The sequence below is a fragment of the Pogonomyrmex barbatus genome, unplaced genomic scaffold (assembly GCF_055798465.1).
Source record: "Pogonomyrmex barbatus isolate J1 unplaced genomic scaffold, ASM5579846v1 scaffold4, whole genome shotgun sequence".
In the NCBI taxonomy this organism is placed as follows: Eukaryota; Metazoa; Arthropoda; class Insecta; order Hymenoptera; family Formicidae; genus Pogonomyrmex; species Pogonomyrmex barbatus.
The window spans coordinates 3,103,043-3,126,061 of record NW_028297138.1 but is presented as its reverse complement, the minus strand read 5'-3'; the positions used below and the strand labels follow the sequence as shown (position 1 = coordinate 3,126,061).

At 40.1% G+C, this 23,019-nt stretch overlaps 3 protein-coding genes across 7 annotated transcripts in view; 1 reads left to right on the top strand and 2 right to left on the bottom strand.

Annotated features, from left to right (window-relative positions):
- LOC105431144 (uncharacterized) overlaps window positions 1-23,019 on the bottom strand; it is a 458,217-nt gene that overhangs the window by 68,958 nt on the left and 366,240 nt on the right. The gene's annotated exons all lie outside the window — the stretch shown is intronic.
- Window positions 1-23,019, bottom strand: part of LOC112552911 (uncharacterized) — a 295,572-nt gene that overhangs the window by 192,337 nt on the left and 80,216 nt on the right. The window lies entirely within an intron of this gene.
- Window positions 5,756-14,513, top strand: LOC148935664 (uncharacterized). 3 transcript variants are annotated; one of them, XM_089081305.1, is made up of 3 exons: window positions 5,756-6,569; window positions 6,688-6,897; window positions 7,055-14,513. In XM_089081305.1, exons 2-3 carry the CDS (start codon window positions 6,817-6,819, stop codon window positions 7,418-7,420), a joined length of 447 nt encoding a protein of 148 aa, XP_088937431.1. In that variant the 5' UTR covers window positions 5,756-6,569; window positions 6,688-6,816; the 3' UTR covers window positions 7,421-14,513. The 3 variants fall into 3 exon arrangements, 2 of the variants coding, with proteins under 2 accessions (XP_088937431.1, XP_088937430.1); XR_016140259.1 differs by having other exon boundaries at window positions 5,756-6,897; window positions 6,985-14,513; XM_089081304.1 differs by having other exon boundaries at window positions 5,756-6,897.

Sequence of the window (23,019 nt, the reverse complement as noted above, 5' to 3'; positions counted from 1 at the left end):
CGGAGGAAACGCACTTGGCACTTGTTCTTTGACCGACAGTCTCTACGCGCTCTGATCTATCAATTTTTTTTCACGAGCAAGCCTTAAACCTTTTTACGGACATACATGTGTATTCACCTTCGTTCGCGTTTGCATTCGCTTTTAACTCTCGGTTTAGCTTTGTCGATTCTCTCCAAAGTAACCGCAGTTTAAATTATTTAAATTTTAAAACTGAAACGGGTAAATTAAATAAGTTTAATCTCATTCAAATATCACTTTATTGTAATTGTTATTCAAAAGCACGGTAGTAATTGTTTTTCAAAATTTCTTTTTTGTGTCCCCTCGACCTCAGGAGCATCCTATGAAGAGCCAACCGCTGGCTGCTGGTCCCAACTCCCCCGCTTGTTTCTCGCCGACCTACCTGCAACGATTTCTTGTTATCATCACAGTAGTAAGTAGCATGGATTAATATAATCCATCCATCACCAGTTAAATATCGATTGTTTCCCCTTGTTCCCCTCCCCCTTACTTACTTTTTTGAGCCTTTCTGGGCTTAAGGTTTAGCACTTTTACACTTGCATAATTGTTTGTTTAAATTATTCTATTATTTTTTTGTTTATTTACTTATATTATAAAAACCGGACATGGTCCTAAATATTTTAACGTAGAGTCTTACCCCGAATTGTCATGCCCGACGACCTCCGCACTTTTGTAACATCCGTGTGCTACACTTACATGCAATTTTATTCCACTCTTATACGTCCATTCGAAAGAATATTAACCGTTATTACTACCGAATAATCACTATGCATATCATTTCTTCTTATGGTAAGTGTTTTGTGTTTTAATTTTGTATTTTACTCGTTTCACATTAATTAATTAAATGTTTATTTGTAAATGTTAATTTGTAAATGTTAATTAATTAAATGTGTAAACTTTAACAATAAATTAATTTATTCATTAATAATTTAACCCTCTCGTCACGCTCGTTCCCGCCCGCTCTCGGGGATCGCATATGGTCCTATTCCAGGCAAAAGAGATTGAATTCTCTTGCCTAAATTAAACAGACCGACGGATGTACGTCACGCAGTCGAAGTCTTTTTCAAGACGTGGAGTCGTATCGGCTGACCTGTATGGTGCGTTCGACTCGCAGGCATGCTCCAGAACGGCCACCTGCGAGAAGATATTCGGTGTGTTCTTTCTTGCTCCATCTCTCTTCAACCCTTAACTAATAATTCCGGGGTACCCTTAACTAATAATTCTGGACGTAACATTATTAATAGATGATATATATTATATATATATATATATTATATTATTTATATGCGCAATTGCATATGACAATAAAAAAAATATTGAATTTAACAAATACTTATTAATTACGTGAGTACGTAATCACGAAAAGTCAAAAAATTGATTTTTTTATAATAGTGTAAATAATTCATTAAATTCAGTATTTTTTTATTGTATGCACTTGCACAGTAATTAAAATAACATAATGCTCAGTTCATACACCATATAATTTACATTATTTTTCTTTCCAGATAATGCTACGAAATTAGACAATTCTTTTATTGAACGTTACGTAAAGGATGAAAACGATACTTATTTTGTTAATTTGTATTATATTCTAAACAATACAGTACATGAAGTCATCAAAGATTAAGTTCTAGGCCGCGCCGGCCCTAAAAAAGTCGAAATACTTTAAAGTAATGATTTTTAAAATATTAACTAACATATAATTTTATATGTAATAGTATCAAAAACATCTCTCAATATCTTCTTCCTTGTTTATAAATAATCAAATTATCGTGTACGTTGATAATATTAATAACTATTCAATCATTAATTATCAAAATATTAATGTTAAAATTTGTATCAAATGAGTATTGACATCACATATGAGTATTGACTTATTTGGATGTTTAATTTCAACACCAATCAACAATTTATATTAATTTTTAAAAACATTTTTATTATTATGCAATTCACGAACATATAAATCTTAAGCAATTTGATTCGTTAACTTCAAACTTTTCTTATTTAAAAAAATTATCATATTTACATTTTAATATTAAGACCACAGTAAGATTGTATTATTAATAGATGATGCAATAAGTCTGTTTTTGTCTTTCGTACGTACATAATATAATATTATATATACAGGGTGTCCCGTAGCACTGGCATTATCGCTCGTGAGAAGGTAGACGGGAGCGGGATAAATCAAAATGTCTTATATCATTTTGTGATATTCGCAATAATTTTCGAGTTATTAAATATTAAAGTTACACAAATAAGAGCGCGGGGAGAAAGCGCTCGCCCGCCTGACTCGTAGGACATCGACATGGCCACTCGGCGTTCGGCGATGGGTGGGGCGCACGCGGCGAGGGGAAGAATAACAGCCATTCACGTTTCCTATCCGTCCTACAGGCAGTGCTGCCAGAAATGGCATTCTGCATCACGGCAACATCGGTGGTGGGGTAGTTGTGGAACACAGCGCGAAGCACGCACACAGAATACGAGCCACATCCATATGCGTTGGGCATTTCGATTACCTTCGGACGATAGAAGAGAATAGGAATACTATCCTACTCTCTCACGCTCGAAGCGCTGCGCGAGAAGAATAGAAATACTATCGTACTCTCTCGCGCTGCGAGATTCGTGTGTTTACGCGCGTTCGACCAAGTTCGGCGCGTCGAGCGAAAAAGAGAATGTCGTCCTTCCTTCTCGCTCCGCTTGCTCGACTCTACTGCGATCGAGAATGCTAAATGGTTTCTCGGCGTAAATCTGAGTCGCGGACACGCAATTATAATTAATATGATTTTTAGGAAATATTACATCTGAAAAAAGATAAATATGAAATAAATTTTAATAGAGAATTATTTTATTCAACAATTTCGCAATTATTTTACTACCCAGTAAAAATTTTTTATTTAAAATATATATAAATATATATAAATGTAATAAACGTATACAGTTAAATATGAAATACGTTCATATATGTTCATATTCGTTTTCTCTTTTGTAAAAATTCGTTTCCTGTTTGGTATAAGAAAAATAATAGTAATAATGAAAATGAGTGAACAAGAAAAATGATTGAAAAGATCATTTTCGCATTGTTTGTTCTTTCACCGAAAGTTAAGTTTGAAGAAATAAAAAAAATTTATATCTATATACAATTGTATATATAAATCGTGTGTGTGTGTGTGTGTGTGTGTGTGTGTGTGTGTGTGTGTGTGTGTGTGTGCGCGCGCGCGCGCGCGCGACCGAATGGTGATCTGCTCGTTGTTGTCCTGGAAGAATCAATATTTCGAGAATCGATATTTTGAAAGAGAGGATCGTTCCCTAACGACATATCGTTAGATGTTTGAATTATATGTTGTTGTTACCCGAACACCCGACTGAAGAAATTCTTTTTCTTAAGAAGTCTGCCTCGCCTCCGATCTCTTTCGAGTTGCGATTTTTCCGTGAGAGCTATGGGCGAATGCCGAGCCAGGAGCTCGGTGACTTTTTTATAAGACATTGGGTTCACGACGAATACTCCCACCTTGCCCGAAGAATTGAAGACACAAGAAAGAAGCGCACAAATCTCAAGAGTGAATTTCAAGAAAGAAGAAAAGACGAATCTCCGCGGCAAACTCCTACAGGATGAGGGGGGAATTGGGATCATGAACGGCGCTCGGTAACCCGCAGCGGCAGCTCGGAGTAGAGCAGGAAGCCGTACGATATCCTGGAATCTCCGCCAAAGAAGAGGAGGCTTCTTGAACGGAGATCAGTACAATTGTTGGGACAACTAGAAGAGGAGGGGGGCAATGTTGCGACCGAGCGGCGATCCACTCGTCATTGCTCCGAAAGAATCAATACTTCGAGAATCGATACTTTGAAAGAGAGTATTGTTCCCCAATGACATGTCGTTAAATGTTCGGATTACGTGTTGTTACGTTGTTGTTACGCGGACAACGGTGGCCGTCGGACATGTGCTTGGTGTGCGGAGTACCAATTATATATTTACTTAATAAAGTTCCGTTCTTTTTAATATGATTATTTCTCGCGCGGCTCTACCGCTAATTGCGAAACGTTATTGTGACCGCGATAACGTTCATCATACATACGTACGTACGTACGTACGTACGTGTGTGTGTGTGTGTGTGTGTGTGTGTGTGTGTGTGTGTGTGTGTGTGTGTGTGTGTGCGCGCGCGCGCGCGTGTTGAGTATGTGTACTGAGTAAATGACTGGAAATTAATATGGTTACTTCTTGTTACTTCAACATTTTAAAACATGTGCTTTTAGAGCTAATTGATAGGATGCTATTTAGCCCCTTCCCGCCACACAAATACACACACATATACAGGTATATATACAATCTTTCTCAAATGTATATAAATGTATACAAATGTAGATAAATCGCATATTATTATCTAAAATCTCTCGATTTATTATAAAAAACCGATTTGGAAACGTTACAAGAATAATGATAAAATACGATGGATTTCAAACGACTGTAGCAAAAAAACTAGTCATTTTTAAGCTTTGTACCTAAGGAAACTTGATCAACAGTCAAGAATTATAACATACTAAAATTTCAGCGAATTTCATAGGAGGCCAAAAACACATGGTTTTATGCGGGGTCTTTTCAAGTTTTTAAAATATTTTATAACTTATAATAAATAATAGATTTTAGTAAATAATTTATTCGCTAAAGATTCTTTTTCTATATATATCGGGCAAATATATTACAAACAATTTTTTATTCTTTCATTGACAAAAGATTCTTCCTAAAAGTTCACGTTTTGTATTAAATTTATAACAATTACTTTATTATTCACTATCTTCTAAGCAAATTCTTTTATATATCTGCAGTTTTTATTCAATAATTAGTTTTTCTATTTTATGTTATTATAAGTATACATTATTTATTTATTGTTATAACTATAGATTATTTATTTATTTATTTTCAAAATTGTAAATACTTATAATATAATAGAATTTATCATATATTTATAATGTTTAACCATTTTTGAATACGTTTGTAATACGTAAACGATCACCTAGGGTATTTTCTATATCCCAATAGTATTTTAATAGCCTCATATTATGAATACATGGTACATGAATACTTTCTATTATGTAGGTTAGGTCTCGGAAGGTAAGTATAGATTCCCAATCAGTAAGAAAAACTGCTGTGATGTGAGTTTCATTTTTTCGACGCTAGAGTATAGAACACTCCAGGTGACTATTCTCGGGTTAATGTAGTACATTGTTATTCCGTAATTAAGTTCTTGTTCTTCGATCATCAATTCATTGCTAGGATATCGACGCCCAAAATCTTGCGTATTTTCGCCAAATTTTTGCTTTAGAGAATTGAATCGGAGTTATAGGTGCGTAGTACTGCGCTTGCTTAAACAGTCGTTTCCAATTCTTATTTTAATGTACTCAAAATCTCGAATGTCTCGAGTATAGAAGTTTAACATTACTTTTTCAGTTTCGTATATACGATCGTTTTTAGTAAGGTTGGTTTGTCTGCAGAGTATATGTTTTTTATCAAATATATAGCTTGCATTTAAAAATTCTTGTACACATTTTTTGAAATTTCCGTCAATTTCTAAGATCATTGCGCATGTTTCCTTTAGATATAAATATAGTTTGCTTGACTGGTTAATTGCGCACATCATTTAATGTTCGTAAATGTCCGTAATGTAGTACAGTAAATGACATTTAGTGTTGATTTTGATAACAATATGAATTCCTCTGAATTTAGGCTGGTTTTTAACGAATTTAACATAATTTTTTCATATTTTTCCTAGCAGATCGAATAACATTATTGTTGAGGATAATTGGTTCAAATCGATTTTAGATTTGCATACGCTTGCAGGTGCTCTGCGAGAGAATATGTACGAGCGATAGCGAAAAAGAAAGTAAAAGTAAAAGGATTCAATTCCAAAAAGATCTCAAAAGAATCATTGTTATTTGTGCAATTGTCTACGTTCCAAAGATTTTTTTTATTACTTGTACTGTTACCAAATATATTTTCTGTTATTTTTTTGCATTAAACAACATATCATGTCGGTTAATTTCACGACCACGTGCAACAGGTTATGGATCCAAAAACGTTTCTGTGTTAAAGAAAAAAAAATTTTTTTTTAAAAGAAAAAAAATTAAAAAATTAATAATACGAACAATTGAAACATTAAGGAGCTTACATGTGAAAAGAAAAATGTTTAATGAAAACTGTGAGAAATAGCAAACATAACCTCAACGGAGACCGGGCACGTGAATAAATTGGAGAACTATCAGCTGTGGAGGTTTCAAATGACCATTCTATTGAAGGCACATGGAATATTTGAAACCATCTTGTAAAAGAGAGAAACTAGGGCTGAAAAATGAAAGATGCGACAAAAAAATCATCGCAACAACGATAGGAAAGAAACCGATGATACACATTCTCATGTGCAAGACAGCACATGAAATGTGGACTGGAGTAAATGGACTAAATTGGAGGCTATATACCAGAGAGACACGGAGCAATAGAGGTGCAATCTCAAGAATTCTTTGCGTACATCTACAACAAGGAATCAAATGTAGACAAGCACGTGAGTAAATTAGAGAATACAACCTACAGATAAGAACTCTGAGAGTTGATCTCACGGATGAAATGTTAATGTTATCTAAAGTTCTCTCTTTACTGCCTGATGATTTTGAGCATTTTAGGACAGCATCAGAGAATCAACCGCTGTGAATGAGAGAATCCTTGAAAATTTGACAGCAAGACTCCTAGTCGAGAAAGACAGAAAGGAAGTAGAGACCAATCGCATTCAGAGCAGCACAAAAAAGCCATAGATGCAACAGAATTGGACATATTGCACGACATTGCAGAACCAATCTGACGCAGATAGTAAAAGTCGGTTGGCAAGCAACAAGGTAAACGGACAATACAATAGTTTAGAAAAACTCAACTGTCACAAAGCACTGTAACAAGAATAATATGTAAAAAGAATAATCACACAGAGTTAGATTGCTTCTTCTGGGACAGAAACAAAAAAAACAGCTTTATCAAAAAAATAGCCTTCCTCTCTAGGATCAAAGCCGAAAGAGAATAATGGATAGTTCAGGAGCAACAACTCACATGATGAGAACTACCGAAAATTTGATCTACATGAAGGAAAGCAAAATGGAAATAAAAATGGCCAAAGAGAACAAACTGATGAACGCCAAAGGTATAGGAAACATGAAGTTTCAGGAATGTGAGCTGAAGGAAGTGATGTTGGTGCCGGAATTTATAACAAATTTATTATCAGTCAATCGAATTACAGAGATGGATGGAGAAATGATCTTCTCGAATCGCGGAATAACTGTGAAACATAATGGTGAAACATGTCTTAATCGGAAAGAAAAAAGACGACGTCTATATGAAATAAAACTACATGAAACTGCGGAAAGGTAAGAGGCACACATCGCACGAGGAAACGGAAAGGATAAGATCATAGAATGACATAAAAGACTGGCTTCTGAACCCAGAAGAAATGAAGAAGTTGCTGAAGTTATCGGATGACATGAACTTAACTGAAAAAAATATCAATGAAATGAATTATGTGAAACATGCATGCGTACCAAGCAGACTAGATCGAGTTTTGAATGCGAAAGGGCGACAGAACCTTTCGAACTAATCAACACAGATGTGTGTGGCCCGGTCGAGCCCAAAACATGGAACGATAAGAGATACTTCGTCATATTCCTGGACGACTTCACCAGTTACTTGATAATTAGTCTAATATCGGACAAAAATTAAGTCTCAGGAGAGCTGAAAAACTATGTTGAGTTGGTTGAGACACACTAGGGTAAAAGGGTCAAAAAAATTCGGTACGACAATGGAAGAGAATATGTTAACAGTTTTGTCCTGGAATGGAGCAAACGAAAGAGAATGGACTGTAATGACGCCGCACACGCTACAATTAAAGGGCAGATCAGAGCAACTGAATACATGGAGAAGGCCAGAGCCCTGATGTTTGAAACGCGTAAAACACTTTGGGAAGAAGCTGTATATATTGCGGCCTATCTGATTAATAGATCACCCAGCAAAATAGGTTACCCAGGATACAATACCAATTGGAAAATGGACAAATAAGACAAATAAGAAACTCAATTTAAAGTGGCTGAAGCCATTCGGAAGCACAGCATACGTGAAGACACTCGGGCTGATGAAAAAGCTGGATGAAAGAAGCAAAAAGTATAAGATGGTGGAATACACTCCCAATGGCTATCGACTAAGGACAACATAAGAAGAAAAATAATTATAGCACGAGATGTCATCATTGATGAGAAAAGCAGCGAGGATATAACAGAAGAAAGTATAACGGTCTCGCTTTTCCGCGCGGAGAGCGGTCAGTCGGTTACCAGGGGGAGAAGCGAGGACGTTGGAGACAGAAAGGCGTGATTAACTTGTGAGGCGAGATTGATAATAAATAACGATATTTATTTAACTAAGAGTGGTGCGATGGAATGCACCGAATCGTCGCGTTAAATATTCGTGGCCGTAGACGGGCGAGGCGGCGTTCGGCGCGCGGACAATTGTAAATACAAAATAAGAGATCGCTCGGGCGGTCGGCGCGATACTGATCGCGGTGCGCAGTTCGGTGGCGCGGGGCGCGCGCGGCGGCGGCGGTGTCGCACGTGTTGTCGCGGACCTTTAAATCGGCGATTTAAACGGGCACGCGTGTCGCGGGTATTGTCGCGAGGGTGGATATTTCGCGAGGTCGGCGGATCGTTGAGATCGGAGAACGGGTGTGCCCGTTCCCTGCCGAGAGTGCTCGGCTGACGGGGGGTGTGCCCCTCGTCTGTTTGAGTGAACGCCGAGTGAACTCGGCCAGCCGGGGAGAGCCCAGGCTGTGTGCGGAGAGAAGGTGGCGGTGCCGAGTGTACTCGGCTGACCAGGGAGTACCCTGATGCTCGGAGCGGTAGTCTCGGGGAGAACCCCGGTACTCGGCGGTGAAATCTCGGAGCGGCAGAGTCGGGTCGAGCGAACTCGACGCGCTGGGGAGACCCCAGCAACTCTCGGCTTGCCGTGCGAGCTACGGAGACGGTTTTCGGCCAGGCCAAGCGAACTTGGCGCGTTGGGGAGAGCCCCAACAATCTCAGGCTTGCTGCCGGTTTCGGAAGATCGTTTCCTCGAGGCGAGCTCTCGGAGACGATCTAGGAACAGGAGTAAACGGAGCGTGAGTGAGTGATTTTCTGTGGAGAGCGATGCCTTTTTATATCCGAGATCGACCTCGGTATTTTCGGTCGGATCGGTCGGATTGGTCGATCTCGGGGTTGGCATCCCTCTCCCCAGGAGCGGAAAAAAAGGATCGGGGGGATGATTGGTTTTTTGGGTAGGGAAGGAATTCGTAGGGAAGGTAGCAGCGCGGTGCGGGGTGGTTGCGCGCTTGTGGACGCGGTCGTGGCGCGGTGCGGGACGTTCGCTCGGTTGCGTGGCGCGGCGTCGGTGCGGTGCGGGACGCTTTCGCGCTCGGTGGTACGGTGCGTGGCGCGGTGCGGGGTGCGTTCGCGCTTGTTGACGCGACGCTTGGCGCGGTGCGGGGAAATACCACGAAAACATACGTGTTTTCGCGGTATTCTCCGACGCTTTCGGAGTTCGCGTGTATCAGAAATTAAAAAGGAGGCATTGCTGCCTCTTTGCGGCCACTGCCGCACTCCGCCTGGTGTTCGGCGGTCCCCGACGGATGATCGGTCGGGGGAAATCCGGAGGAGGAACGGAGCGGAAGGATGCGCTCCGTTACAAAAGAAATAACATATTGGAATTGCCAGAAATCTACTCAGATGAAGAAAAGGTCGAAAATGACCTGAAGAAATGACTGAAGGAATCCAATCAAGCAGAGAAAAAGCAAATGAGCCGATGCAGGATGACATAAGTAGAGAATGATGAGTCGGAAGAGACAACACAAGACGCTGAAAATATCGAGCAAGAATCACAAGCCAAGAGATCAAAACGAAGTAGAAAGCCACCGGAGAAGCATGACACTGCACTTTTGACTTACAAGCAAGCTGTTACAGATCCTGAGAAAGAAAAATGGATTTCAGCCATAAACGATGAGAAAAATGCCCTGAAGAAAAACAACCTGAATTAGACACCTGGACAGAAGTGGAGGCAAGTCGGTTCCAGAATATCAAACCACTGATCTGAAGGTGAAGGACGATGATATATTCAGAGCTCGGCTGGTCGTATGTGGATGCGAACAACGCAGAGAAGTCAAGTGTGACGAGGTCTATAGCCCAGTGATAAACAATATGTCTCTATGCCTGCTATTCGCGATCGCACAGACGAAAACTATCATATCAGGACATTGGATGTGAAAACGGCATTTCTGCATGGGAATCTGAAAGAGGATGTCTACGTCTATCCTTCTCTGGACTGATGAAGCAAAGGGAAAGCTGTTTAAACCAAACAAGGTAGTGTATAGTTTGAGACAGGTTGCCCTCTGTTGAAATAAAAAATTCACAAAATTTCTCAGAGATAAAGGCCTAATACAACTTGAAAACAGCTGCATGTTTAAAAAATTCAATGCGGAATTACTATTTGCTTTGTATATGGATAACGGTGACAAGTCACCGAATCAAGATCCAAAAGGACGAAAACGCTATGGAAATGTTGTTGAGAGATTTGGAAATAGAAATGACCATCGACAGGAAACTAACGAAATTATTCCTTGGAATAAAAATTCGTAAAACAAAAGATGGAATACAGTTGGATCAGACAAACTGTAGCAAGCAAGTGCTGCAAAAGTACAGAATGGAAGAATGCAAACTAGTCCAGTAAATAAGTTCAAACTCCAGTAAACAAGTGGACGGAAGACGAAGAAAAGAATCCTGGACGTGTACTTCCGTATCGAGAGACAGTGGGCAGTCTGTTGTACTTATTCACTAGGACCAAACCAAGCCTGGCATACGCCGTTGAATTTTGCAGCAGGTACGTAGAAAAGCTTAACAAAAACTTAACTTGGAAACGCATTTTTAGGTACCTGAGAGGCACAGTGGATGAAGGAATCAGATATGAGCAAGATAACAACTGTGACAGTCTCGTGACATACTTGGATTTCACAGGCGATCCCACGACCAGATGCAGTACAATGGGTTACGTGATCCTTTACAAGAATGGAACGGTATTGTGGTATTCGAGGAAATAGACTCTGGTGACAACCAATACGAAGCTGAATTTGTCGCAGCAGCAGAGTGCTGCAAGGACTTGTGAAGTATGTGAAAATGCTGCTGGAAGAACTCATCGAAAAACCAATAAAAGCAAAATTGAAGATAGACAATTAAAAATGTATCACCTTGATAAAGAGTTGTGCCGTTAACAAATCCAAGCACATAGACATTAAATACAGATTTGTAAGCGAACTAGTGAGGAACAATCAAGTGATCGTCGAATATTCCCACTCGTGAATAAATCGCGGATGTGTTTACGAAATCACTAGGACATGAAATGTTCAAAAATTGTAAAGAGGGCCTCATGAAATCGAGGTAAAATTTGAGGGAGAGATAGGATAGACTTGAGCAATTCAGGGAGAGTGTTGGGGATAATTGACTCAAGTTGGCCTTGGTTGATATAAATGCGTGCGCCTGCAGGTGGCGAAAGAGTTCTGAGTAAAAGTAAAAGGGATCCAATTCCAAAAAGATTAAAAGAATCATTGTTATTTGTTCAATTGTCTGCGTTCCAACGATTACTTCTTTGTTACTTGTACTGTTACCAAATATATTTTCTGCATGTTATTTTTTGCATTAAACAACATATTGTGTCGATTAATTTCACGACCACGTGCAACAACAATTATGTTTATAGACTTTAATTTATTTATTTTAAAACTTGTTTTTATCCCGTCTGAAAGTTATGTAAAATTGCGCGGACTTAGCTTGTCAGGGGATTTGACGGGTTTCGTGAAATAATTATTGAGACTCTTATAATTGAAAATAATCTACATTTATTAAAATCAAGAATAATTTTATAAGCTATAATTTATTGATGATCACGCAGATGCGAGGATATCCGTCGTACATATGCAGCGCGATTCGAGCGTTCGCGATTCAAGATCAACAGAGCGATTGGAAGGCTTGTCGCTAATTATGGCTGCAGTATTCGCGCGAGTTTTTTCGGTTAATGGCGAGGTGGTCGTGAATCGTTGCGAATGTTGTTGCCTGGCAACGCATGATCGTAAATCACGGCGATGTCACTTTTGACGTGCTGATTTGCGAGTAGGTGGATTCTTTGCAGCGGTCCTAACGGATATATGTGTATAGATATATTCGTGTCGCGATGCGTATTAATGGCCGGTGTCGGGGTGCAAGATTTCGGATTATTTGTATGCAAATTCTTCGGTTGCACACGAATTTGAGTAATTAAGGAAGAAGCGATTGGATGCTATTTCCAGGCGGCGACGAGTTTCCCTCACCACGGTTTTCTCGCTTTGTCTGTGCTTGGAACGAAGTGTCGGATCAGCTCGTGGGAAACGACTATCGTGATCCGCAGGAAATCTGATCAGAATGGAGGATGTTTTTTATACCGCTTTTTTTATACCGATGATCTGATTTTCGAATGGATTCGGAGCAGTTCGGATCGGATCGTGAGTGGTAATCAAGCCGCCGCCACTGTTCTGATTAGATAAGGCACTTTTTATCTCCGACAGGATTCAGTATTGTTCGATCGGTTTCAGATGTCGTTTTGAGATATTCTCTTGTCTCTGGACACGCTCGGCAATGTACGACTGAGTTTGGAAGCGCGATGTGGGACGCATCCCACGCAGGCCGTCTCGCAATTAATTGCGAGATTGAAAGATTTAAAGTGGCGCAAAGCACTTTATGGCCGATAAGTCGTCGCTCGGGCATACTTAGACGGTGGTTCAACTGCTGCGGAACGATGCAAAAAGTGCATTATTACAAGTTAAATTAAAAGTTAATTTTAAAAAGCATTATTTATATTAAATTAAAATGTAATTTCTTAAAATTAAAATATTTAAATAGACAAAACAATTACAATATTATTACATCAAATAAATTTAATGTTTTATTTGTAAATTTAGTTTATAACAAGAAATGAAATGAATTGAAATAACAAAAAAATATTTTCTTTTTATATGGAAATAAAAATGACGTTTTTTGTTTTAAAATTTTTTCTTATACATGGATAAATTTTGAACTTAGGAAGCAAGTTAATAAGAGAAAGTTTATATATTTTAAAAATAACTAGTTGTAATTATAAATTAACTGATTTGAAATTATGTTAAGAGTTATAAATTTTTTAATTTTATTAATTAATTTTTAACTTTTTAAATAGTTACCCAACTCTGCATAGAAGATATAAGTTTTGATTTCTTGTGTGAATAATAATGTTGTGAAAGTGAGAAAGAATATAAGTTAAACAACTTTAAAATAAGATTAAGATTATTTATTATATATGATATTGTAAGTAAAAAGTTGTAGTATTGTAATTTTAGTATTTAATCAGTAAACTCTATTTTATACAGTATAATTCAAAATGTTATTTAAATTAAATATATTGTTACTTAAATTGTTTTTATTGTTTTCCTTTTCCATTTAGGAGCGCGAGGTCTAGGAGTCTAAATCTTTTTACATAAAAGTTTTTTTATTTAAATTAAATTTTTTAATTTTTGTACTGTTACCTCTTTAATTTTTTATAATTAAATCTCTCACTCGATTCAAATATACATATATTTAAAAATACTTTATGGAAACATATGCTATAGTTTTTATAAGAGATTTTAATCGATATCAAGAGATTTAATTATCGAATTGCTATAGAATTGTTACATTGTAAGTCTGCTAAAAATAGTGATACGTTATTGGTAATAAAAAATTATTTGAATTTATTTTATATATAAAAATTTAGCAACCAAGATCCTGCTGAATTGGCTATGATTCTATGATTTACTAACAAAATTCTTTGTTTTGATTTGATTTAATTGACTATATAGCTGATATGTCAAGCATTAGTAATGATGGATGTTTGTAATGTGAGGAAGCTTTTTTGCACGCATAGTAAAAGTTATTAAGATATAATTAGGATAAATTTTATTTTTGAATAAAAAATAACGAATGAACATGTCTTAAGTTGAATAACGAATAATTCGATTCGAATAATTCGAACAAATAAAAACATAACAAATAAAAAATAAAAAAAAATTATAACAAATAAAAAAATTATTCGTTATTCATAATCGAATTTATTCGATTAACGTACAACATTGATTTAATTAGCATAATATATTTAACTGTCGAGGTAACGATATGTACAACTTTGATTTTATTTTTTAAAAGCAATTATTTTTTACGAGATAATGAGATAACTTAGCGCGACACTTATTGATGTTAAATTTTTTATATTTTCGAGTTGACGGAGGTTAGGTTTGCAACGGTTTGTTAATGATATTAATGTTACAATTCATTAAGAATAATGCATTCCGATAATTAGGGAAAGGAACTGGGAAGTTACAATTCAATGGCTCAACTCGTTTTCTACTAGTTTTATTGTGGCGGCCACCGCCACTCCGGCCCTGCACCGAGCGCGTCGGCGCGCGCCGCCGCGCTGCCACGCGCTGACATCATGGGCCCGCGCACGGGAGTGATACACGCTCGCCACGAGATGGCCAGACGTCCGACCGCCTACTCGTGCGTGAAAAGCCGAAAGGCCCGCCCGCGCACGAGAGTGACCCGCGCGCTCGCCGCGAGATGGCTACACGGACAATCACCAACTCGTGCGCAGAAGACCACACGGCCGCTATATAAGAGCGGCCGGCACGAGCAACCGACACTACCCCTCAGTGCGCTCTGGGGCCCGTACACGGCTAAGGAGACACTGAGGCCCGACCGCTTGCGGTCAGCTATACGGCTCTTTTTTGAGTCCGGCGTTACCGACCCTACACAGGTCGTACTCTCCCCTCGGTGGCCGTTCACGCCATAGGGGGGCTCCTGACCCTTCGACGCGGCCGTTCACGCCGTGCCTCCTCTCGCCGACCTCTTCTCAGCGGCCGTTCACGCCGTTGAGTGGACTTTAGGCACTCCTGCCGAGAGGCACCGGAACGAGCCATCACCACAGACATCGGAGGAGGAGGACCACGCCGCAGAGACGACTCCGGATTCCGCCACCACGTCGCAGCCACCACTACGCAGCCGCCGCCTTCGCAGCCGCATCCGCCCGTGCCCCAGCGGCCTGCTGGCCGTCATCTCAGCGGGGAGGACTACCCCCGCCGCCAGCGCAGAGCGGACCACACGGCTGGGAGGACGACGAGTCGACCAGACCTCGACACCGAGGACACCACAGCGACCGGAGCCCGCGCCGTCAGCGCGGAGGAACGAACGTCGCCAGACGGCCTCCGAGAGAGCCAGCCTAGTCGAGCTCTTCGGCGCCCTCTCGACTTCGTCATCGTCGGCCGACAGTTACACATCCGGCCCGACGTCGAGGACGCCACCGCGGCCACACACAGCAGCTCCGCGGACTTGTCCGCCCACACCGGGCCGCAGCATCCATCTTCTGGCCCGCAGGGACGCACGCGGTGAACCAGTCACCCCGCAACAGGCGAGGTTTTCACCGCAGATCGCGGCACATCGCCGCCCGTCCGTTCCGAGCTTCTCCGGACTACACCCAGAACCCACCGTCACTCCGTGGCGCCTTCTGTCCGTCGACTTAGGGGGCATAGTGCGGGGAACACCCCGCCGAGATCACCGGCAGACTACGTTCCACGCCGCCTCGCAAACCGAGGCTTCACCGCCTATCGACGCCGCTCTGGCCACACGAGCCCGGACACCTCATCACGGCGGAGCCGGTGCCCGTGAGCGACGCACGCGACGCTTCCTAGAGGAGCCACGCTCCCCGACCAACACCGGCGACTCCTCATATACGCGGGGCACTCAAACGCCCGCACTGCGCCGATAATGTATACGACATTTTCTTGCCTTTATTAAATACAAACAAAATGTACGCTTGAGGTTCATATTTCTGGGAACCAGCACGACAACCTTCCATTCCCCGTCGCCCATTCCGCCTCGTACTCTAACAGCGGACGGCCATCAACGGGGACTCAACGAAGACTATACACATTTCCGGTGGTGGCCAACGACACACCACATTGGTGTACCACTACCACCATATTATTAACAAATTAACAATGTATACGTGCCTCTGATTTCATTAACTCGTATACACTACAATTATTTATTTTTGTGCCGGTTCGGGAATCGGTAAAGAAACGGTCAGATCAAGTCAAGCTCGAGAGTTCTATTAACTACGTATACCGTACTTTATTAAATTAATAAGTGTTGCCGAGAGCACTCGCGTTACAGGTTACAAAACGTTCGTTTCGGACGGATGCTAGTCGCACAGTGAGCAGTCACTCGATAACATAGCTTTCGCATAAAAATGATAGGACGTAACGGTAACACACGAGTTAAGCTCGTGTAACTTTTGACAACTTTTGACAATCAGTGAGCAACGAGCTGTTGTTCACGAATTTGACTGCTTCGAAAATACATAAAAACAAAACGAAAACAAGCACGTTCATTCAAACGAAGCATTTAACTATCCATAGAAGTTTCGAGAAATAAAATGAGCGTATGAATTCGCACAGAGAATATTCTCTGTCAAATACTTATAATTTTCCTGAACATATCGCCGGTCTCGTATATCGGCAGGTTACGAAACAACTTGAGATAAAGCCATTGAGATATAACCATAATTACATAGTAACTTAACTCTAAAGTAGGCAAACAGTCCGGTAGATTCGATAGTAAGCTATAACAATATAATACTGATGTGATTAAAGACATAAGAATATAAGAATAAAGATATAAGAAATCGCAATTAATTTGATTATAGTATAATCATGAGATAATAATTTGCACTGAGTGAAATTACAATGGTTTTCACATGAATGATTAATTATAATGAGAATACATTTATAATGAGTATACAAGACTCGTTACAATTCTTAAAGATTCGGCAATGACGAGATTTACAAAGTAGGCTCAAGAATCTAAGAGCCAATGTCATTTTGTATCGGCAATCGACAAATCTGAGTTATTGGTTGACGTCGTCTTCGCAGTACGTATAGTAACGACTCGCACATGCTTATCTGTTCCCTGTGAGTGAACATTACGCGAGCTAATTCCCTTTTGGTGGGAGTAAGTTGTTTTTCAACAAAACTAACTCGTTAATTTTCAATTCTGGTTGAGGCTCTTGTCATTTACGTCTTTGCTGCAGTATATCGGCAGACTAAGATCTTCAGATCTGTTCGAGCATCGCACGCACTTACTGCCAGCGAGACAGCCTCAATTCGCATCAATATCCACAGTAGAGTCCTCTGGCGAGCTAATTATTGGACAACCAATTAAAAAATATCCCGTAATTAAAACAGAAAAATCATCTGGATTGTCGTGACGCAAAGATTGGTCGCGAGTTCATGTAAGCCTCAATTTGGCACAGAAGCGTAGCGATCTTTATTTGTGACAGCGTGCGAAATCTGATCACTCATTTGAGGTGAAATTTTAACCCTTTCACGCCAACTTCCCAGAGATCGCCGAAATGCGGAACGGAAGGAGGGATAAAAATGCCAATTTACATTGTCGTTGGCAATCGCGTTTTTGACTTTCGGATCGACAATGAATCTTCGAAAAGCGGCAGATAACTCTCGATCCACGCTGAAAATTCGTGCCGTTGACGCTATATAAATCGGACGGAAGACCACGGCGATTTGTGAATCGCTTGAATGCTGTGAGAAACCTGGAAGTCGCATAGACGTCGGCATATTCTAAATATACGGCTTTGGTTGCGAGACAAACAAATACTATTACGTAATATTTTTTTTATTTGTGGCCTCTGCCTACTGTCAGAATGATGTGCATCGATCCTGCATAATCAACGTCAGTATGAGTGAATAGCGCTGACGCGTGGGCTGGGAAGATTTCCCATCAGCTGTTGAGACGGTCACGTGCATTCGCGTACGCAAGTAACGCAAGAATGTATATAAAATTTTACACTGGAGGGCGCGGCTATAATCCAATAATTTTGTCGTAAAATTCTTAAAGTTAACTGAGTTCCTCCGTAGAGAGAAGCTTTATGCGCTTGAGCGATTAATAAATCCGAAATTGATGTTTCGATAAAATGATAGGATGCCGTTCTTTAAAGTGAAGCGGAGAATTTTCAATCCGTACGCCAAGGCGAATTAATTCATCTTCTTCGAGGGAGATAAAGATGCTATACTGGATTTAGACATCGATTGATTATTTTTTAAAGTTCGAATTTCATCTTGAAGGTGACTTTGTTGTACGTAATGAAACGAAAATAATGAAGCTTCTTTAAGCTCGACAGCAGAAAGACACGTGGATTTAGTGTTCGATCTAGACGTGCGGCATTTTAAATCATTAATAAAACGTCTTACAAAGGCAGTAACTCGAATTAATTTAGTCCAAGTAGAGACTTTATTCGGCAATTCCCATTTTGATACATGATACATGAGTGTAGGTTTTAGAATGTTGTAATTCGGCATCAATGTTCTCATAATTAGAATTAAATTGAGTCTTGAGATGTCCGTGGATTGGTCACACGGGAAAAGATTGTTGCAGCCAGGTTGGACCAACCTGACCACCACAGAGTGTGATTAATAAATTCCACAGGCAACAAGTCTCATGAGGCACAATCGGCAGGATTTTCTTTGGACGGCACGATTTCATTTAACTGACGAAAGTCGTTTACACTTCCGATACACAATTCGCGATATACGTGTTCCACTTCGACGGATGACCTCGAAGCCATGTTAGCGCGACTGAAGAGTCCGTCCATCCATATGTTGGAGCGTGCTTTAAATCCAATGAATTCTGCACGAATTTGAGCAATCAAGTTAACAACATTATTGCGTTTAGTTCGAGCTGCGGCACGCTAATCATTTTAGGTGCAATCTTTGATTTTGCTGTTATTAATAATATGACAGAAAATTCACGAAGTGAATGAAGTATTCTTAAATGGACAACGGCAGCATATGCGTATTATGACGCATCGACAAATCCATGTAATTCAACAGCTAAATTTTCTTTGTGCATCCCGGTCCACCGCAGAACGTGAATTTCCTTTAAATTTTCTAATTCTACGCAATATCTTAACCATGGTGCTAATAAGCTAGCAGCAATTGGAGTGTCCCAATCATGTTCTTTGAGCCACAATCTTGTATCATTATTTTCGAAATAATTATTACAGGAGATGCCCATCCCAACGGATCGAAAAATTTAGCGATAAATGACAAAATTAATCGTTTTATCATATCAACAGAAAATGGCGGAATTTGAAAACGGAAGGCATCTTCTTGCGGCCTTCAAGCTAGACCGAGTACTTTTAGCGTATCATTTTTATTAAGAGAATGTTCGATGGCCAATTCATGTCAGGTTGTTGTCCAATATCGTTCTCCGGAATATCGTGTAATAATTCAGACGAGTTTGCGGTCTATTTGCGATGAAATGAAAATCGCCGCGAGACATTAATTCACGGAATTGAAACTCGCAACTTTCGCGAAGCGACTTAATGTGCGCACCGAACAACACGTCATCGACATAAATGAAATTTTATAAAATTTCTCGAGTCTTCTGTAAAAATTGACCGTCAATCGCTAATTGATTAATAACGCGTATTGCTAAATAAGGCGCGGGAGCTGTGCCAGTGACAGTGGACAATCGGAAAGATTGAATTGGCAAATCGGGACGAGATCGCCAAAGTATTCTTGTAAAGTTCGTATTGTCCGGATGAACGCGTATTTGTCTAAACATTTTTTCCATATCGGCAGTATATACGTAGCAAAACTGTCGCCAGCGTAATATAATAGTAGCTAAATCGTGTTGCAATTTTGGCCCAGTCATCAAATGATCATTTAAAGTAGAACTGTTACTAATTTTATAAGATGCATTAAATACTACGCGAAGTTTAGTCATACTGCTTGATTCGCGTATGAGTGAATGATACACGGAATATACACGGGAGGAAAGCGCGTCGGAATGTCATCGGCAACTACTTCTATATGTCTCATCACTTCATATTCGCGGAAACAATCGTGATATTGTTGCACGAGATCTGAATTATTTTTTAAACGTCGTTCTAATTTTGTATACAATAACGCGGCAATTTCTCGAGAAGATCCAATGTCAATTGGAGGGCCGTTTTTGATAAACATACAATATATCGGCCGTTAACGGCTCGTTTATGCGTATCAACGAAATGCTGCTCATACCGTTGATCTTCTTCCGATAACTGTGGTTCGGAATGAATTTCTTCAATCTCCCAAAATCTTTGAAGAAGGGAGTCGATAGGTGGATTCAAAGTACAATTTAACGAGTGAACGGGTCCAGCTTCAACAGATCCGGTAGGACCGGATATAATCCACCCTAATACGTTGGGCCGTCGGCGTACCAATCGGACCTTGTTTTATTTCATTGAGCAACAACAATTATGCTCCGCATAAATTTACTCCGATAAGCAAATGAATCAGATGATGACTAAACGGGTCCGCGAGAGATAGTTTATTTAAATGAAGCCAAGAATCTACTGGTTTAGATTTTGAGCCTGCGTATGAAGTGATTTTTGATAAACAAATACCATCCACGGAAATAATGGACCTTGTATGTGACAAGATTCGAGTATTAGCGACACTTGAGATCTCGCTATGCCACTGTATCATTCACTGAAGCAATACACTTGAAGACTCGCGCGATATCGTTTTGTGCGCATTAATTGATATAACGATTTTGATATAAAACTAATGGAGCCTTGATCCAGTAACGCATGCACTTTAAATTTATGTTCTTTGTTCGTACGAAGAATAATCTACGCAGTGACCAAGAGCACGTTTGGTGATTTTTTTAATTGGCGTGTGAATAGTCTAAACAGAAGCGACAACGGCTTCCCCTTTTGTTTTAGCGGCAGAGATGCTCGGCTGAGAATTCGTGAAGTAGCTGACAGATCGCTGCTCATCGGGTGTGGCGACTTGAAGTAATCGTATGTTCAGATGTTGACATTTTTCCCTCAATGAATCAAGATGACCCAATCGGCTCTTCGCTTACTGTACTGAGTAATGTTTGCCTTGCCTAATTTTTTGAAATTGGCAAGCACTCGCTTCATCGACGTAATCATAGCAGACTGCTCGATGATGAAATCTCGTAGATCTTCCAGCATCTTTCATTGGCACTAAGCACTGAGGGTTTTCAAGGAAGGCGTGTGACGATGGACGTCGCACTCAGGCGTATTAATGTGCGCGGCGAAAGATTAACACGACACAGGATGCGTGATACAGCATTTGAATATGCGATACAGCGGATTACGCAGGACGCAGTTCGAGATAGCGTGCTAAGAATAGCGTGCTAAAGATAGCATGCACAAGAATTATACAAATGCTGAGCAATGAGCTAGATAGCGCACAGAATGCACGTGTAAGCGCGTGAACAGAGAATGCGCGGAACAATACACGACAAATTAATAACTTAACGAGCGTATGATTGACTGCATGACACTTGTGTTGTCCGAGAGGTCCTTAAATTATAGTTACACTGTTTCACCTTTGCACGATGAGACAAACTTTATTCTTCAGCAAATCGGTACGAATTTTGTCGCGGCAATGTTTCTTTATGGCAATACGCATGTAGATTTTTGTAGGTACATCCAGAGCACATCAATCAAGATTCATAAGAATATTGCACATGTTTACACTGTATTTGTATCACAGTACTGTTCTCTCACTCTTATTTGATTTATTGAGTCGTGTCCATTTATCTGTTCACCTATTTGTCGGTCAGATCCGGCTCGAAGGACTATTTAATGTACGCGCTTCCGATTTCATTAACTTGTAAAATTGTTTATTTACATTAACATTAAAATTTTACATTAACATTAAAATTATTTATTTTTGTGCCGATTCGGGAATCGGTAAAGAAACGGTCAAGTCAAGTCAAGCTCGAGAGTTCTATTAACTATGTATGCCGTATTTTATTAAATTAACAAGTGTTGCCGGACCGAGAGCACTCGCCTTAGGTTACAAGACGTTCGTTCCGGATGGATGCTGGTCGCACAGTGAATAATCACGATCACTCGATAACATAGCTTTCGCATAAAAACAATAGGACGAAACGGTAAGCACACGAATTAAGCTCGTGTAACTTTCGACAACCAATCAGTGAGCGACAACGAGCTGTTTTTCACGAATTTGACTGCTTCGAAAATACATAAAAACGAAACGAAAACAAGCACGCTCGTTCGAACGAAGCGTTTAACTATCTATAGAAGTTGCGAGAAATAAAATGAGCATATGAATTCGCACAGAGAATATTCTCTGTCAAATACTTATAATTTTCCTGAACAAACAAAGATAATTAAATTAAAGCGGTGTGCCGTGAATTACAAATTGTAAAACTAATTAGTTACATGTAAAATGTGATTTTAACAGATTGAGGCGTGTAACCATGATTTCGAGTCATAAGATGTGTATTAACTTCGTGTAAAATATATTAAGGAATGCTCGCGACTGATTCTGTCTAGCGCGATTCCCAACCGGTTTTTCGGCCGAAATGCGACTTGTACAGTCGCGGAAATGCGGCTTCGCAACCGCCGGCCTTTCGACTGAAATTGCGACCTGTTTAGTCGCGCTGCAAATTGATTTTGTATCTAATATTGGCCCACCATAAACGGTGGGCACTAAAAAATTATTACGAACTTATGTCCTTATCAGTCTTCGCTTTTCCAATCTTCTCTGCCGAGCGCCGATGCCGCGACGGCGTTTACCGAGCCGATTCCGACTGATCTGTATTCCTTTGTCGCAAGAGTAAGGACGAGGATCTCGCCGCAGCTTCTATATCTGTGAGATATATATGTGACGTATTAAGCTTCATGGTGAGTTTCTTTCCTGCAATTGTTTCTTGACGGGAAGATCTTCCCCGGTGTCCTGGGTAGCTCTGGAGATCGTGATGTGAGCAGCGTCCCCTCAGAGCTTAATTTAGTACGATGTCTCTCCA

What these genes read in the sequence shown, in the direction of transcription:
- LOC148935664 (XM_089081305.1), top strand. Translation starts at nt 6,817, where the DNA reads ATGCAACAGAATTGGACATATTGCACGACATTGCAGAACCAATCTGAC. An exon ending in GTCGGTTGGCAAGCAACAAG is followed by an intron (nt 6,898 to 7,054) that starts GTAAACGGACAA and finishes CTTCCTCTCTAG; the next exon opens with GATCAAAGCCGAAAGAGAAT.